The sequence below is a fragment of the Rhodamnia argentea genome, chromosome 7 (assembly GCF_020921035.1).
Source record: "Rhodamnia argentea isolate NSW1041297 chromosome 7, ASM2092103v1, whole genome shotgun sequence".
Classification (NCBI taxonomy): domain Eukaryota; kingdom Viridiplantae; phylum Streptophyta; class Magnoliopsida; order Myrtales; family Myrtaceae; genus Rhodamnia; species Rhodamnia argentea.
This window is the reverse complement of record NC_063156.1, coordinates 3,126,326-3,143,987: the sequence shown is the minus strand read 5'-3', so window position 1 is coordinate 3,143,987 and position 17,662 is coordinate 3,126,326. Positions and strand designations below refer to the sequence as shown.

Sequence of the window (17,662 nt, the reverse complement as noted above, 5' to 3'; positions counted from 1 at the left end):
TACAACCGTCTTTTCCATTGTTTCCCCTTAAGAGTTCATGGAAAAATATTAGAATAACTATATGATATTATCATTCTGAAATTGTGTCGTGTCCTCGGATCATTTTTGCCAGTAACTATTAGTAACGTTGTGAGATAAATAATTCATTAAAAAGAGTGTTATCACGCCTCTAAATCTGGTTTCATTTCTTCCTATTCATTCACTAAATATTTTCTAAATACCTAGGGAACCGGTAGAAACAAGGTAGGTTTCAGGTTCCGGGGTACAAAATTTGGGAAACCAATTCTGACGGGTAAGATATTGGAAGGAACCTAGAATCGCTCAACCCTAAATGCACTTGTGGTTACACCTGTCACCGGCATCCCCACCATGCACGTATTGCACAGCATGGCCGCCGATTCCCCTCCACCGCTCATCCTCTTCTTTGTCTTCTTCTCTTGGGCGAGTGTCCAATGGTAACTTTGATCTGAGAGTGGAGATGGAATCTGGAAAAGAGGAGAGATCTAACTAAGATCACGAGAGAGAAGGATAAACGAGAATCGGAATGTATTATTTTCATTTTTTTAGCTTAATTTTCGAATTATCCTTTACTGTGTTTGAGTCTAGAAACGATCTCCATCGCCAAAGGAAGAGATTTTTTTTTTTGGTCGGAAGCTAAAGGAGAGAGATTAGCAGGAAGCAAAAAGTAACACGATCTTTCCGTTATTTCGGATTTGTTCCCCTAACTTTTTGTTATTTTGCTCTGTATCGTAAATTAAGGAACTTGTTATAAGTGTTCTTCACATTTCCCGTCCTTAAGGCTCAGTTTGTTTCGCGAGAAACAAGTGATTTGGGAAACATTTTCCTGAAAATGATCATGTGCATCACTTAAAATAATTAGCCAATGACAAATTATTTCATTACCAACGGAGCCTAAACAGAAGTTTATCATCTCTTCGAAGATCTTATCATCTCCCCATCCATCATTTTTCGACATTATTCGAAGCCGCATTTGGAGCCCAACGAAGCCATGCGAATATGGCAATTGGAGTGCCATGAAGCTACGCGAAGCGCGGGTTGTGTGCTGATTAGTTTTGAAGCAAAGACTATGAAACCCAAACTCGCTCCAAAAGTCCAAAGTGTGATTAATGACATCTTTAATATGCCGATGATAATTTGAGTTATAAACATATGCAATCCGTGGTAATGAAAAGGGAGGTACACTTAAAACATCATCAATATGATACATTTCTTTTTGCCACATATATCACAGGATCAAAGGGTTTTGATATATGTCTATTACCACTCGTAGTTGACTCAAGAGGAGAATCATCATAAGTTAATGCACTAGTTGATGAAGTGCCTCCAGTCGCTTCGCCATTGTTAGTCCAAGTTCCATCATCCTTGTTGACAATTCTGCTGGACAAAAGAGTGGCTTCGGAGGTATTCGTAGGTCATCTACTTCTCCTTCCAACATTTCCAAGGCTTTGCGCATCGAAGGGCGGTTGCCCGGATGCAATTGAATGCACCAAAGAGCAACAATCATTATTTTCTTTGTAATACTCCTATCCTCCTTGCTGACATTTTTTATGGGAACGTTCAATCCTTCGCAGAGTTGGTCATGAACCCATATAGGAAAGCACGTCTGGCTTGAATGCTCTACATCTGCATCCATATTCTTGCTTCCACTAGCCATGTCCATCAGCAATTTACCGAAACTGTAGACATCAGCTTTGTAAGAGACACCCCCGAGGTTCCTATAGACCAGCTCTGGAGCCATGCATCCTAACGTTCCTCTTGCAGTAGTCATGGATATTGTGTTGTAGTCCGTGGGATACAATTTGGCAAGCCCAAAGTCAGAAATTTTTGGGTTAAAATCCTTCTCGAGAAGAATGTTCCGATGCTTGATATCAAAGTGTGAAATTTGAATGTCACATCCTCGATGAAGATACTCAATCCCTCTGGCCACTCCAAGAGCAATTTTGTACACTTCATTGCAATCAAGAGAAGTCCCTTGTCCTCCTCGTGAAAAAATGTGCTTTTCCAAAGACCCATTGCGCATGAAATCGTAAACAAGAGGTTGTTTCGAGCCCTCAAAGAAAAAACCAATGAGTCCAACCACATTAACACAGTAAATTCTTCCGATGGTAGCCACTTCACCGATGAAGTCCTGCCCGTTCGCTTTCCCCTTCTTCAGAATCTTCACAGCCACCTCGCGGCCGCTCCGGAGTCTTCCTTCGAAAATGGAACCGTACCCTCCCTTGCCTAGCTTGTCCTTGAGACTGCCCGTGATTTTCTTGATGTCTGGGTAAGAGTACCGTATTGGCAAGAAATTATTGTTTGACTGCAAAAAATCTTCAACATTTTGATCCATTGCTAAGTGCCTTCTCCTCCATTTGCTTATTAGCAACATCATCACACGTGGGCCTCCCATGGTGAACTTCACAACAATGAATGGCACTGTAATTTTGGGGAAAGCGCAAGAAAATTGTGGGTGCGTTATTAATTTGATAACCAGTTTTTGGGAAAATTTGTCAAAAAAGTCCTAAACATATTGCACTTTTGTCAATTCAGTCCTAAACCTTTAATTTTGCCAATCCAGTCCTCAACTTTTTAATTTTGTGCCAATTTAGTCCTAAACCCTTTTTTTGTGCCAATTCAATCCTAAACCATTTATATTTTTACCAATTCAATCCGTCCAACAAACTTTGGCACGCTAGCGCTGACGTGTCGATGACGTGGAGATTTTTAATAATTTTTAATTTTTAATTTTTAATTTTTCCTCTTTTTTTTAATTTTTTTTGTTTTTGTTTTGAGTCTTCTCCTTTCCTCGGGTCATGGAGTTGCCGATGTAGTAATCACTGCGGGAGATGTTGAGAAAACCCATGATGCTTTTCTTCATTGATGATTCCAAGCGTGACTCCTCGCCGCCAGTAGTAGCGGCGTCTTGAGGCTCCCTGTCTTGTAAGATAGGCTAAAGAAGGGGAAATCTGGTTTGTGCAATGGAGATGAGGATAAACCAACCTGTTGGGATCTTGAGTGGAAGACATAGCTAAGGGGCTACAAGCGCCGCCGCGACCGCCGGACGAGGCCGGGCCTCACCGGATCTGGGCGAAGCCAATCTCGTCCAGCCATGGCGTTGTCGTTGCCGTCACCGCAATGCCATGGCTGGGCGAGCTTGGCCTCGCCATCGCCCATCCATGGCGTCGTTGTTCCTATTCCTTCCTCCGACTCGAACCTTCGAATCTCTCATCTCGGTCCCAAGCAAGCCACCCCGCTCTCTCTCTCTCTCTCTCTCTCTCTCTCTCTCTCTCTCTCTAATTCCTTGGGGGTTACCATGGCTAATCCGAACGTTGCCGGATCCGGGCGAGGCCGAGCTCGCCTAGCCATAGCGTCGCCCGTGGGCGAGTGCGGCCTCATCCAGCCGCGGTGTCGCTAATGGCTTGCCAGTGCTCTTCTCTAACTAATTGTTGACTCCATGGCTGGAGGAAGAAGAAGACCCTAATGAAAAAAAGAAAAAGAAAGAGAAGAGGAAAAAAAAGAAAACAAACAAAAAAATTGAAATAATTATTAAAATATTATTAAAAATTGCATCGTCGGTATCGGCCGCCCTCTAGGTCAAGACTGATCGGCCAATATTTGTTGGATGGACTGAATTGGTAAAAATACAAAAAGTTTAGAACTAAATTGGCACAAAAAAAGTTTATGACTGAATTGGCAAAAGTGCAATAGGTTTAAGACTTTTTTTTGACAAATTTCCCCCAGTTTTTGGGTGTGTTAAATGTGTGCATTTAGTAACCTTACCGATGCCATAGAGCGAAATCATCTCCATCAACCAACCGATAATGAAGAGGTAACCCACGATAACTTTTCCTGCAAAAGAGATTGAATCCCCTGCAAAGGAAACATACAACACTTATTTAGAGCATAATCAAGCAATGATATCCGTTTAACCCACCGAGATTGACTGGCGGAATTCGAAATCAATAAGACTGATTGACTTTGTTGAACATGAAATGAGGCACTCGTTAAGGAAACATATAATGGGAAAATTGTCCAACCACTAAAATTTCAATGTATTCCTCCCAACCATTATCATCGAAAACCACTAACATGGCAGTTTGCCATGTAGGACGACCGACGATAACTAAATCGTCAAGAGCATCCGATGAAAATTGACGGAAATGATTACATTTACAATTTTCACACAAATTTGACAAAAAAAAAAAAGAATTTTACACAATGGTTTGATCCTAAAACATTGGGCAATATATTGCAGACGGAACCTCTTTGGACTGAATATTTAAGTGGATAGCATTATAATATATTGCAGAAACAGAGAAGTATTATATATGCAAACGTCGATAGCTTTCTAATATATCTCACGTTTAGATCAAATTTATCAGATTTTGATCAGATATGTCCTCACAATAATTTTTTGTTCTATTTTTTTTTTTTTTGGAGAAAACTGAACAAGCTGAGAAGTTCTTACCTTTCTTGCTTCGGCACTGAATTTGGTGCTTTCTGCTGATTTCCCAATAATAATGACGTTTGCAATACATCTTACCCGCAATTGGAAGCCATGAAAGGTCAAATCCATAAACCATCTGTTCGTGAATTTGGGCATAGGACCGAGGATTATTGCCATCGACCCACCAAGGTATCATTGCCATAAGCTCTATAGTGCATGCAGTTTCCACGTTCGAGATATTCGCATCGACCATGGCGTATATTCGCCTTCTTGTACTAGGAAAATTTGACCCCATCAAGGCATGATGAAGCGTCAATGTAAACCCGAGAAGCAACCGCCTTCGTGCAGTTCACGATCAAGACGGTCCTGGATGGCTCTCGACCATAGAACATGTATGCCTGGTAGTCACAAACACTATATGGATCATGGTAGCTGAAGTTGCCGCACGACAAGGAGCGTCGAGGAGGAGACGAACAATTGGCCTTTCTCATCCCTACATCGGCAACCCCGATGGTGTAGTTGGTATGGTTGATGTGTCATACGTAGTATTTGCCCGAATACAAATTCAAAATGGTCTGGTTATTTAAGCACGATAGCTCAAATTTGGGGTCCCCGCAGATCTTCGGGTCGCCCTTTAGTCGAAATGGGAAGCTTATGTTTGTGACCTCACCGCAAGAGCTGGTGCACCGATTATTGTTTGTGGCAATCCTAAAAGACTGATGTAGAAGAAGAAAGAGAAGGAGGAGCAGTTGATCCTTGGGCATTGGTCATGCAATGGGAAAGAAGTGAACACGAACGAAGAAAGAAAATCAAGTGTTTAGTGCTGAGATGTAAATAGAAAGATAGGTAAAAACTAGAAAAGAAAAAAAAATCTCAGAGTACAAACTCTTTGTGTGGATGAGAGTGATTTGGGGTGTAGCGACCACAAAATGGGACGTGTGAGAGAAGGAAGGGATTGGGATTGGTCGGCTGAAAAGTCAAGGTCGGTCAACGTGGGAGACAAAGCACGAGGGGAGACTTTATGCACCTCCACCAATTTAAAGTTTCAATCGACCCCGGCACCGGCGCAGCTGCGCAGCGAGCTCAGAGCCAAACTTGCCCCGCCCCGGTGGCTATGGGGTGGGGCAAGAAGCGTGGATTAGGAGATTGTAATTTGACGGTTGAAATGAGAGTCGAAAAGGTCATGTTGATTCATCTTTAAATGATAGGATATTTGATTCGATTGGTATGAGTTTTTCTTTTTTAAGCTCTCGTTGCAGGCAAAGGGGGAGAAATCAAAATGCTTATCCTGCACAAAATTTTCGTAAAGTCTCGTGTGTAGAATGATTTATAAAGTCTACGTTCGTTTAATTGGAGGAACAGATTAAATGATAAGAAAAATCTATACATATTTATACAGAGAGAGATATTACAATTTTTTTTTTTGGTCGAAAAGAGATTACTATTCAAAAGTTGTAATTTTCACGCATGACTTTTCATAATTGAGAAACACAACTTGAAAACATAACGCACGATGGGAATTTGAACGCACCATGGACGTGAGGGTAAATTTCAAATACTTCTTCAGCATTCCAAATACTTTCGTGCTCGAAGGACCATGGGTAGAATACAATTGAAGGACCATGGATAGAATACACTCATAATTAAGATCCCTAAACATAACTATAAACATGTGCCATCTGATGATGACCATGAAAGGGGAGGTACACATAAAGCATCATCAATATGATCCTTTCTATTTGTCACATATGTCACGGGATCAATAGGTTCTGAAATGTGCCTATACTTGTGCAATGCCAGTACTAGTATCCTCGATATGAGAATCTTCATAAGTCATTGCACTAGTTGATGGAGTGGATGTCATATCATTGCCTTCCCCAGTCCAAGTTCCATCATCTCTTGCCGACACTTCTGTTGGATAAAAGAGTGGCTTGGGAGGTAATTGTAGATCATCTGCTTCTCTTTCCAGCATTTCCAAGACTTTGCGCATCGAAGGGCGGTCGCTAGGACTCCATTGTATGCACCAAAGAGCAATTGTTATCATCTTATTTACTATTCTCCTATCCTCCTCTCTAGCTTGCTCCAACGGGATGTCCAATCCTTTGCTAAGTTGGTCATGAACCCACAAAGGGAAGTAAGTCTGACTGGAACACTCTACAACCTCATCCCAATTCTTCCTCCCACTGGCCATTTCTATCAACAACTTGCCGAAACTATAGACATCGGCTTTGTAAGAGACGCCCCCAAGGTTCTTGTAGACTAGCTCCGGAGCCATGTATCCCAAGGTTCCTCTCGCGGCGGTCAGAGTCACGGTATTGTGGTCCGTAGGATACAATCTTGCGAGTCCAAAGTCGGAAACTTTTGGAGTGAAATCCCTATCGAGAAGAATGTTGTAAGGCTTGATATCAAAGTGTAGAATTTGTACGTCGCATCCTCGATGAAGATATTCTATCCCTCTAACTACTCCGAGAGCAATCTCGTACACTTCCTTGCAATCAAGAGAAGTCCCTTCCTCTCGTGAGAAAATATGCTTGTCCAAAGACCCATTGTGCATGAAATCGTAGACAAGAGCTTGTTTGGAGCCCTCGAAACAATAACCAATGAGTCCGACCACATTAACATGGTGAATTCTTCCGATGGTAGCCACTTCGCCGATGAAATCCTGCCCGTTTGTTTTCCCCTTCTTCAGAATCTTGACGGCCACCTCGCGGCCGCTTCGAAGCTTTCCTTTGAACACGGAACCGTACCCCCCCTCGCCTAGCTTGTCCTTGAGGTCGCCTGTGATTTTCCTAATGTCCGAGTAAGAGTACCTTATCGGCAAGAAGTTATTATTGGACCGCAAGAATTCCTCAACGTTTTGATCCATTGCTAAGTGTCTTCTCCTCCATTTGCATACTAGCAACGCCAGCACGCATGGGGCTCCCAAGATGAATTTCACAACCATGCACCAAAACACTGTGGGTGTGTTAAATGTTTCCGTTCAGAAATATAAAGTCGATTCCACAATAATAAGACTGTGGTAATATTACCGATGACAAAGAGCCGGATCATCGTATCGAGGAAATGGTTGGTCTCTAATTCGTAATAGAGGTTGAATCAGTAACAAATGTTATCCGAGGAAAATTTACGAGACACTTGTTTAGACCATAATCAAGCAATGAGCATATCGGTTCGATCCCCTAATGTTTGTGGGGGGAATTCGAACTAAGTAGATGGACAAAAGAACAAATAACGAAATTATTGCCGATGTGTATAACCAATTTGCGGGCGTGTTAAGTTGTTTGCATTTAGAAAAAAACTAACATTAATTCCAGAACGAGAAGATTGTAGTAATAATGTTACCGATCCAAAAGAGCGGGCCCCAATAAACAGCGTCGGCGATCCGTGAGATGTAACCGCGGATGCCTCCTGCAAAAGAGTTTGAACATGTGACAAGTGAAAGCTGAAGACAACTTTTGACCCAAAAAAAAATAAAAAAAAGCTGAAAACAATTAAAGCTCCGTTTGATTTGTGAAATTTTTTAAAAATATTTTTAAAAAAGTCATTTTTCAAGAAAATGACAAAATTTTCTGTTGTTTAGCTAAAGTCTGAAAATTCTCTGAAAAATGATTTCTACCATTTGGCATGACAATAATTTTTCTAGAAAAAATTATCAAATAATTAGTTTTTTTTATTATTTTACTTTTTAGTAACTTCTTTTAAAAAAATTTCCCTTTTTTTCTTCTTTCTTCTGTAAGATCGTCGGCTTCTTCCTTCTGCTGTGATTTCTTCACCAGCCAGTTGCCGGCCACGGCGACCGGCCACAATCAAGCTGAACCTCGCCCCGGCACGCCCGAGGCGGCAAGCTCAGGCCAAGCCTCGCCGGCCTCGAGCAAGGCTTCGAATCGCCAGATCCGGCGAGGCTCGGCCTGAGCTCACCAGCCTTGGGCGAGGCCAAATCTCGCATCGCCGGCCTCGCCAGATCCAGCGAGACGAGGCTTCGCTCGACGCTGACTCGCGAGGCCACGAGCTCCAGATCTGATGAGTTCGCTGCAACTCGTGAGGTCTTGATCTCTCCGTGACTCGCCGAGGAGGTAGATGAAGGACACGATGAGGGAGACATGGCGGCGATTGGCAGCAGCGGCTCCGTTGGTTGGGTGAAGAAGATGAGGAAAAAGGAGGGGCTCAGAAAGCAGAAGGCCGCGTGGAGAGGGAAATGGATGAGACGACGTGAGGGGAGAGGGAAGGCACAAGTTTGATAGGAAGAAATTGGAAAATGATTTCCTTCCTTTCACATATGGAAATCATTTTCCATGGGTTTAGAAAGAACATTTTCATTGACCGGAAAACATTTTCTTTGACCATGTAGTTTCTGCCCCCCAAACATCAGAAATTGGAAAAATTATTTTTCAAAAAAACATTTTTCGTGAAACAAACACAGCCTTACCTTTCTTCCTGCCAGGATACCATGAAAGCTGGAACCCATCAACCATAAGTTCGTGAATTTGTGCATAGGAACGAAGATCATTGCCATCAACCGGCCACCAACCTATCACTGCCATAAACTCTATAGTGCATGCAGTTTCCACAGACGAGACATTCGGATCGACCATGGCATATAATCGCCTTCCCGTGCTAGAGAAATTCGAAAATGGAAGCCCATCAAGGCACGACGAAGTGTCGATGTAAAGCGGAGAATTGACAGCATTCATGCAGCCCACGATCACCGCAATTGCAACTGCGTATCTCGGGCGATAATACCAATCCGGGACGTAGTTGAAGTCGGCAGAAGAGAGAGAGCGGAGAGGAAGAGACGAGCAATTTCCTTTCCGCAACCCCACATCGGCGACCGTAATCGTGTAGTTGTTATAGTTGATGGAGTGTACATAGTACTGGCCCAATTTCCAATCTAGGACGGCACGGTTATTTATGCAGGCTAGCTCAAAGTTACGGTCGCCGCAGCCCTTCGGGTCGCCCTTCATTCGAAATGGGTAACTTATGTTTGTGACCTCACCACAAGAGGTGGTACATCGATTAATTTCGAGGGGGATACTAAAACACGGATGTAGAATAAGGAGGAGGAGGAGGAGGAGTTGATCTTTGTGCATAGCTTATGCAATAGCAGAAAGCACGAACTAGTTAAGAGCAAATCTAGGGTTTGGTACAGAGAGGTGGAATGAGAGTGATAAAGATGCTCTCGTTCTTTCTTTAAATAATGATGAGAGAAGGAGAAAATGGGACGCGTCAGACACGGAAAGCAGTGGGAATGGTCGCTGATGAGCCAAAAAGTTCAATCGACCTTGGCCCGTCCTGCAAGGCGATCCTCTTGACTTTTCTTCTAGATGAAGACTCGCGTGATGCATTTGGTTTTTAACATATTTTGGTTTTTCATCTTGAAGGTGGTCCAAAAATCTTATTGAAAAATAACGATATTTCCCATGTTCATTCTTTTTATCCAAACCGCAACTTTTTCTAATTTTGAAATTTCATATTCGGAAGCAACGTGATTCATCATGCCTTTTCTCACGTACTAGTTCAATATCATTTCATGTGATTAAGTCATGAGTAGAGAACATTCTTAATTCAACTTTAAGTGTTACCAAGGAAATGAGATATACACAATTCAAAAGATAATCATGAAGGAAACTACTAATATTTCCTTACGACGTTAATCATACATAATGCAACAATTTATTATGGGATGTGCCTTTGACACGATCATCTAAAATTTCTCAACATGAAATGATGAATACTAGTAGGGAAGCACACGACGACAATAACAACAATAACAATACCATAAAGAAAAGATCAATAAAAATTTGAAAAATGGGAATTTTAGACACGACTTTTCATAATTGAAATGGATAATGTGGAAATATGAAAGGACCTCACACTTTTTTATAATAGTAGTGCATTTTCTTGTGTTTGCATCGATCATTCTAAACTTCCATCCAATTACATATCTCTGTCAACATCCCATACCCACTATATTCAAATAACAAATATGCGAAAACTATTCCATGTTTTCACGGGGTTCCTAAGTCCTAAGACGGACTTAATTAAGCTTATAGCACCTGTACTTTTGGGAGAACATAATGAAAGGTGAGGCTTAATGTTATCATTAAGCAAAATTGATTAATTTCGTAATAATGAGAAGATTGGAGTATGTAGAATGTTAGAATATTAAAAATTAAACCACGTCTTCATCTAACAACTTAAACTTTTAAAATAGTTGACAGCAATTCCACGAAATCTTATATGGTGTTAGAGTAAGAGGCCTTATTTGCCTCCTCAATGAAATATTTGCAGTCTTATCGGCCAATGCTTGGATTTTCATTCATTTTCGAAAACCTTTTTTTTCGTTTGTAATCAAGTACCCAAGCTTCTCAAAATTGGATTCATTTAGTACTTCCGATGACTAAATCGCCATGTCATGTAGTTTGTTTTATGTGATTCGGTTGCTCAATTATTACTTAGCAACAATTATGCCAACTTGGCCAACTAATGTGTAGGATGAAGAAAGATAAAGTGGAACGTAATATCGTCCTAATAAGGCACATTGGTGTCCTAGTGTACAACCAATGGAAATTTAACAAAAAAATTGACCACATCAAATGACGCAGTTATTTTTTTCTTAACAAAAATATTAGATTCAGTCGATTTTGAACAGTTCAAAACTTGATTGAATAAAAGAAATTGATATTTGGTTGGAAATGAGAAAACCTGGGGTACGCGAGGAGAATCGATGATCTTTGTGCAATCCTAACTATCACAGTCATGAAAAATGTAGAGCTGCTATATATGTTGTAGCTCCCACAATTATATGGGTTCGGACCATTGCGGAAGTGACGACACGACAAAGGGCAGAGAAGAAGAGACGATCAATTACCCATTTACAGCCCAATGTCAACAAGCTGGATTGTGTGATTTTTCTAGTCAAATCATTGCGCCTAGTACTTGCTCGAGAATAAATCTAAAATAGTGCGATTATTTTCACAGGCTAGCTTGTAAGCTCCTCAAATCACCTTTTAGTTAAAAAGGGTAGCTTACACATGAGATGAATTCCCGCATCGATACTACCCACGTAGAAGAATAACTAAGAACAAAGACAAGTTGCTTTAGCATTGCACTGTCGGTTGCATGCACTTGCAAGTTCCAAATTGAATTGGATTTTTTTTTTATCTGAATAATTGGATTGGAAAGCTAGTATAGATTTTTGAATTATCGTGAAGTGCTTGACTCGTGGGTAAGACTCGTCAAAGTCGATCGACGTGCGGAGACGAGCAACTCGTTGGCGAAGCATCCAGGAAAAGCTCGCAGAAGGGAAATTTGGAAAGTTGCGACACGGCTGTTATCGTCATCGACTATGACGGGTCGAAAATCAAAGGATGCCCGAGCACGTATGCTCATCATAGCCTAGCTCGTATGCCCATCATATCACCTTTTAGTGAAAAAGGATAGCTTACGTCATTAACATTGCGCCTAGTACTTGCTTGAGGATAAATCTAAAACAGTGCGATTATTTTCACAGCCTAGCTCGTATGCTCATCATATCACCTTTTAGTGAAAAAGGATAGCTTACGTCGTTAACATCGCCACATGAGATGAATTCCCGCATCGATACTATCCACGTATAAGAATAACTAAGAACAAAGACAAGTTGCTTTAGCATTGCAATGTTGGTTGCATGCACTTGCAAGTCGCGAATTGAATTGGATTTTTTTTTTTTATTGGAATAATTGGATTGGAAAGCTAGTATGGGTTTTTGAAGATCACAGAGCCTCTTGTGAATTATTGCGAAGTGCTTGACTTGTGGGTAAGACTCGTCAAAGTCGATCAACGTGTGGAGACGAGCAACTCGTTGGCGAACCATCCTGGAAAAGCTGGCAGAAGGGCAATTTGGAAAGGTGCGACTCGGCTGTTATCGTCATCGACTACGACGGGTTGAAAATCAAAGTTTGCCCGAGTAACAAGCGTGTCCATCTTTTCCGGGTCCTTCTGGACACTCAGTTTTGTGCTCAACTCATAACTCAAAGCGTACTAACAACATAAATAATCATCCCTAACTTTAGCTCAATATATAATTTTACCCTTAAATTTTTAATTTATTTAATATGATCTCTAAATTTTTAATTTATTACCTCTTGCCATCAATAATTGTGTGAGGAGGAAAAGGTCAATTCGAGTCCACAACAACCGAGATCCTAAGGCCTCAACTCATGACCACAACGTTGGCCTGGAAAACCCATGCCCGAAATCGAGACCCTAGTGCCTAAGCTTGGTACACCGAGGACTGAGGACGGGATGGAGACTCAAAGGATTGAGCACATGATAGTCGGGCTGAATTAGGGCTTCCAGCTCGGGAAAATTGTCAAAAAGTCCTAAATCTTTCACATTTTTGTCAATTCGGTCATAAATCTTTTAAGTTTGTTGATTTAGTCCTAAACATTTTTTCCTCTTTCCAATTTAGTCCTAATGGCTGAAAATCGCCGACGTGAATACCAGCCGCTCTACGTGGCATCGTCGGCGTTGACGTGGATAATTTTTGATACTTTTTTTTTTGAAAATTTTTAATCTTTTTCTTTCCTTTTTTTTTTCCTTTTTGGGTTTAGAACCCGATGAGGGACGTGCAGCCCTTGCGGGGGTTGCCGCCTTTGAAGCCAAAAAGAAAACAAAAAGGAATAAAATAACAAATCAAAGTTTTTAAAAAATTCTTAGAAACGTCCACATCGGCAATTTCCGATCAATATGACTGAATTGACAAAAAATGAAAAAATTTAGGACTAAAATCGACAAAATTAAAAGGCTTATAAATTGGAAAAAATGCGAAAGGTCTATGACTTTTTGGATAATTTTCTTATTCCAGCTCCAAAGCCCGAGACCTCGAGGATTAGACTCTGGTTTATAGGCATGCGGTTCTAAATCAAAGTGTTAAAACAGTCCAAACAACTACAACTGAATACAATTATGTCCAATGTGATTACTAGGAATGAGATTTTGTCAATGGATTACTTCTCAAAAACCAAATCGGCCTTAAAGTTCTCTGGTGGTCCACTTAGAATCAACCGGAAATTAATCAAAATAGGACATTTGTGTAGACATGAAAGATATCAATTATAGGTGCTCCTAGGTCCCGTAGGCAATATAGCGGGACCTATCCCACTTTTAGTCGTAATTTTCATAAAACTTCTCGTAATTTTGCGCGAAATTATCTTAAAGTTGGTGGCATTTGTAGGTACTAAATTAACTTTATAAGTTGTGATTTTACCCATAATGATCATAACTTGTTTACACTTGCAAGTTTTTTATGGGTCGTTATTTACTTGTAATAGTGATAGACTATGAAACTTAAAAGCAAAACTTTTATCATTTTAAGAGCACATTTACCACTAAATAACCTTAGCAACCTTGTAAAAGAAATAAGAATTTAACTATCCAATCTAGTAATGTTATTAAGGGAGATATCAACTTTTGATGTCTCCTACAATTCTCTGACTTAAAATTTTATCTACTTTTCGATGGAACAAAAGGTCAACAAAAGTCTTCAAGATTTATTATCTAGGTAACTGTCTTGTACTCTCCCTTCTTTAAATCGAAGTTGTTGTTTATTATATCTCCTAAATTTTATCATTTCTCTCCATCTGTCATTTTTATTAGTAGTGAGAATTGATGTGCTAAGAAACGACACTTACATAGCGACCACTAGAGTGCTTGGAAGTCATGCGTAGCGTGGATTGTGTGCTAGTTAGTACTTTAAGCAAAGACTCCAAACCCCAAACGCGCTCCTCATATGTATTTGTGACTATTACGATGGACCATAATTACGATACAATCTCATGATTGCCATGAATGGGGAGGTACCCATGAAACATTATTAATAAGATCTGTTTCTATTTGCCTCAAACGTTACGGGGATAAAATAGTACGGAAATAGGTATATGCTTATGTAATACTAGTAATACACTACTCAAGATGAGAATCTTCATAAGTTATTACACTAATTGATGAAGTGGGAATAGTATCTTTGCCTTATGTCCAAGTTCTACCATCCCTTGTCGACACTTCTGGTGGATAAAAGAGTGGCTTGGGAGGTAGTTGCAGATCATTTGCTTCTCCGTCAAGCATTTCCAAGACTTTACGCATTGAAGGGCAATCGCTAGAATTCAATTGAATGCACCAAGGAGCAACTATCATCATCTTCTTTACTATTCTCCAATGCCATTGTACAAGAGCATCCCAATATACGAGGCGATAGTTAAGATGACATTCAGGATAACATTTCCCGCAAAAGAGATTAAATATGTGATAAAATGAAAGGTGCAGGGGAGGTGGATTTGTTTCGGGACAAGCGTTATGATTAAGAAAAATGTTTTTTTTTTCTTGGTGGAATTCGAATTAAATTTTAAAAAATGTATTATTTTTATGAATAAAAAAATTACCTCAGCATCATTTAACTTACTACTTGATCTTAATGGGCATTTTCAAATCAAATTGGCTCTGAAAAGATATATAGACTTAGAGCTCAATTTCACGTGTAGATGAAATTTTACAGGTCTTGACCAGATATGTCCTCACAATTGTTGTTTTTTTTTTTTTAATTTGAGAAAACTGAACAAACTCAAAAGTTCTTACTTTTGGGTCCACACTGAATTTGGTCCTTGTCGCTGATGAACCAACAATAATGATGTGAGCCGATGAGCGTCCCGGGCACTCAGACAGGACTACAAGCATTCGATGACGAGCATGATGCGGATGGCGAACAGCTGGCATCCACCAAGTCAACCGTTGACCGATGACGTGTCTCGTCGCAACGCCCTCCTGAGCTCATGCACTCGCCGTGCGCCCCCGCCGCACCCGAACCCACCAAGATCAGTTCCCCTTCAGTTGCCTCCCTCTCCTTCCTTCCTTCCTTCCTTCTCCACGGACCAAAAACCAAACACAAGATCGATCACGTACTCCCAGCCCGAGCCTAGGCCCTCCCGTGCCAACCTGTCACCCATCCGAGCCACCAGTGCGGGCTCCAACGTAGGCTCGGACAACCGTTTGGTCCCCGACCCGCATTCCCAATAAAGAAAAACCCAGCGAGTAACGCCACCCCAGTAGAAGAACTCGTAACAAAACAACTATTATTAAAAAATAAAAAAAGAAAAGGGAGAATGCGTAACCAAAGACGATCTTAGTAGTTGAAGTAGGTGCACGACAAAGAGCGGAGAGGAAGTGACGAGCAATTGCCCTCTTGCAGCCCGTCATCTTGCTTGTTGCAGGATGGCGGCGAAAACAGCTAAGCTTCACAAATACGGGATTCTGCTTCTTGCAAAATACATGCAACGGACAACTGTCTCCCTTGTGGGGTCCAACTAATATAGATTTAAGAAAGTATCAACCACTCAATTATCGTCCAACGGATCGTGAATGCATTTGAATTTCATTCTTTCCACTAGTTTTTGGACAAAAAAGAACATGGACAAAAGAAGCCAAAAGTGGGAAACATCCTGCCATGTGGTAATGCAATTAAGGAGGATACGAACTCCATGGACAAAATTAATGCTTGTTTGTCCCTCGAATATTTTCAGATTCTCTAGCTAAAAGGCAAAATGGAGGGAAACAACGGGTCACACGCAATGCGTAGCAAGTACATGCATCATCAATCAAAATTTTGCTCAACCCTTTAGATTGCTCTTATTTATTTAAGAGAGAAACCGGGGCTGCTTAGGGGAAAAGACAGTTAAAAGAAACTTCCAGATAGATACAACTCATAAAGAAGACACAACGGTCCAATACAACGGAGTTGACACAACTCAAAGAAAACATAAGTAGTAGGCACAAAACAATACATTAATTTGAATGCTTTGGTCTCATTAGATGCATTTACCGGTTCCTCACGCAGATTAATCCAGAGAACTTTAACTCCCTTCCCATCAATTTGGGCACCGATATGCTTAAGGACATTCCTTATTCCATGAATGGTTGGAATAGCAACACCATGGACATGCAACGAATCAGCCTGTGCAAAGTCCCCAGCAGATGAGAACATGATACAAATTAGGCGCTACTAGTCACATTAATTACAGTGCACGGGCAATTGACAAAACCACCAATGGACAAGTTAAACGTAGCGCTCTACCTAACAGACAATCCAGTCAACCCCTACCTACGCTACAGAAGTCATTCATATCCAGTAAAAAGCCACTGCACAACCTCAGAAAACTAATGACAAGATAGACATTCCAAATTGGCAGCAAAGAGGAGAATCAATCAGTCCATAACTTTATAAAACCTTATGAAATTAGTGCAATCAACTTATAAAGGCATTATACGAACCACATTCCTCTCCGATGAACATAAAAACATTCCAACTAGCTACTAGAAACAAATTCTCCCCGACATAAAATAACAGCAAGCAATACGATCGCCGCCTACTCGAAAACTATCAACCCAGCAGAGAAAAGAGCAATCAGTAATCCACACATGCATGAAGCGCAGCCGCACCGACATTTATCGTATCAACAAAAAGGCAGATGTTTCAAACGCAAAATGAGTAGCGAGGAAAGGGCCTCGAAACCTGACGATAATTAGGAGCGCCGTCGATCTGCGGGGACAAGCGCTTGTTCTGGCAACCGGGGAAGTGATCGCTCTTGAGAATCGTCTTCTTCCCAAGCACCGAGCCTCCCCGCAGCTTCATAACCAGCTCGGGCTCCTTCGGCATCGACATGGCTCATTCAACACTCCAGAGAGGCAGCTTACGATTTCCGCGCAGACACGCAGCCACGCGCTCAGGAAAAAAAAAACCCTCGTTCCGTCACGCTTATCCGTCGCCGTCGATCAGTATTGGCGCAAAGCTCGCAGGAGCGACTCTCGCCGGGGGGGGCGGCCTCGTAAAACCTCAGTCCAAATGCCGATTGACGAGACGCGAAGAGAGAGAGAGAGAGAGAGAGAGAGGGAAAGAGAGCGAGAGAAGCGGAAGCAGAGGAAGTGGGCGGGAATGGGAGGAGAGTGGAGTCGGAGGAGGAGCGACAAAGAGGAAGAGAAATGGAATGAGCAGAGAGGAGAGACACGAGAATTGCCGAGACAAGAAGAAGGAGATGAAACGAGGAGGGGAGCGTGATTGTGATTCTGTTTGTCCGTACATTGATGAAGCAAGAGCCTCTGGGTTTTTATCTCTCCCGTTTCTCCTTTTTCTTATTAGGTGCGACGAAGAGTGCCAGCGCATCTCTGAGTCGCACCATACCGTTT

General features: G+C 41.4%; 5 protein-coding genes across 5 annotated transcripts in view; all 5 read right to left on the bottom strand.

Annotated features, from left to right (window-relative positions):
• Positions 1-1,318: 1,318 nt before the first annotated feature.
• LOC125315858 (rust resistance kinase Lr10-like) lies at positions 1,319-2,353 on the bottom strand. The gene has a single exon (XM_048281926.1). It carries the CDS (start codon positions 2,351-2,353, stop codon positions 1,319-1,321), a length of 1,035 nt encoding a protein of 344 aa, XP_048137883.1.
• A 3,614-nt stretch (positions 2,354-5,967) lies between these two features.
• The window catches only part of LOC125315875 (rust resistance kinase Lr10-like), a 61,488-nt gene continuing 49,793 nt past the window's right edge, over positions 5,968-17,662 (bottom strand). The window contains exon 3 of the mRNA XM_048281969.1: positions 5,968-6,177. The gene's annotated coding sequence lies outside the window, so the exon portion shown is untranslated. The remainder of the gene's footprint in view (positions 6,178-17,662) is intronic.
• On the bottom strand, positions 5,990-7,394 carry LOC125315878 (rust resistance kinase Lr10-like). Its single transcript, XM_048281976.1, has one exon. The coding sequence runs from the start codon at positions 7,392-7,394 to the stop codon at positions 6,231-6,233; it is 1,164 nt and encodes a 387-aa protein (XP_048137933.1). The 3' UTR covers positions 5,990-6,230.
• LOC125315857 lies at positions 8,220-9,617 on the bottom strand. Its single transcript, XM_048281925.1, has 2 exons — positions 8,877-9,617; positions 8,220-8,467 (listed from the first exon to the last, which is right to left on the bottom strand). The coding sequence occupies exons 1-2, from the start codon at positions 9,535-9,537 to the stop codon at positions 8,220-8,222; spliced, it is 909 nt and encodes a 302-aa protein (XP_048137882.1). The 5' UTR covers positions 9,538-9,617.
• On the bottom strand, positions 16,136-17,370 carry LOC115731848. The gene is made up of 2 exons (XM_030662519.2): positions 16,992-17,370; positions 16,136-16,433 (listed from the first exon to the last, which is right to left on the bottom strand). The coding sequence occupies exons 1-2, from the start codon at positions 17,139-17,141 to the stop codon at positions 16,155-16,157; spliced, it is 429 nt and encodes a 142-aa protein (XP_030518379.1). The 5' UTR covers positions 17,142-17,370; the 3' UTR covers positions 16,136-16,154.

What these genes read in the sequence shown, in the direction of transcription:
- LOC115731848 (XM_030662519.2), bottom strand. Translation starts at nt 17,141, where the DNA reads ATGTCGATGCCGAAGGAGCCCGAGCTGGTTATGAAGCTGCGGGGAGGC. An exon ending in GCGCTCCTAATTATCGTCAG is followed by an intron (nt 16,434 to 16,991) that starts GTTTCGAGGCCC and finishes GACTTTGCACAG; the next exon opens with GCTGATTCGTTGCATGTCCA.
- LOC125315878 (XM_048281976.1), bottom strand. Translation starts at nt 7,394, where the DNA reads ATGGTTGTGAAATTCATCTTGGGAGCCCCATGCGTGCTGGCGTTGCTA.
- LOC125315858 (XM_048281926.1), bottom strand. Translation starts at nt 2,353, where the DNA reads ATGGATCAAAATGTTGAAGATTTTTTGCAGTCAAACAATAATTTCTTG.
- LOC125315857 (XM_048281925.1), bottom strand. Translation starts at nt 9,537, where the DNA reads ATGCACAAAGATCAACTCCTCCTCCTCCTCCTCCTTATTCTACATCCG. An exon ending in GTATCCTGGCAGGAAGAAAG is followed by an intron (nt 8,468 to 8,876) that starts GTAAGGCTGTGT and finishes CGAACTCATCAG; the next exon opens with ATCTGGAGCTCGTGGCCTCG.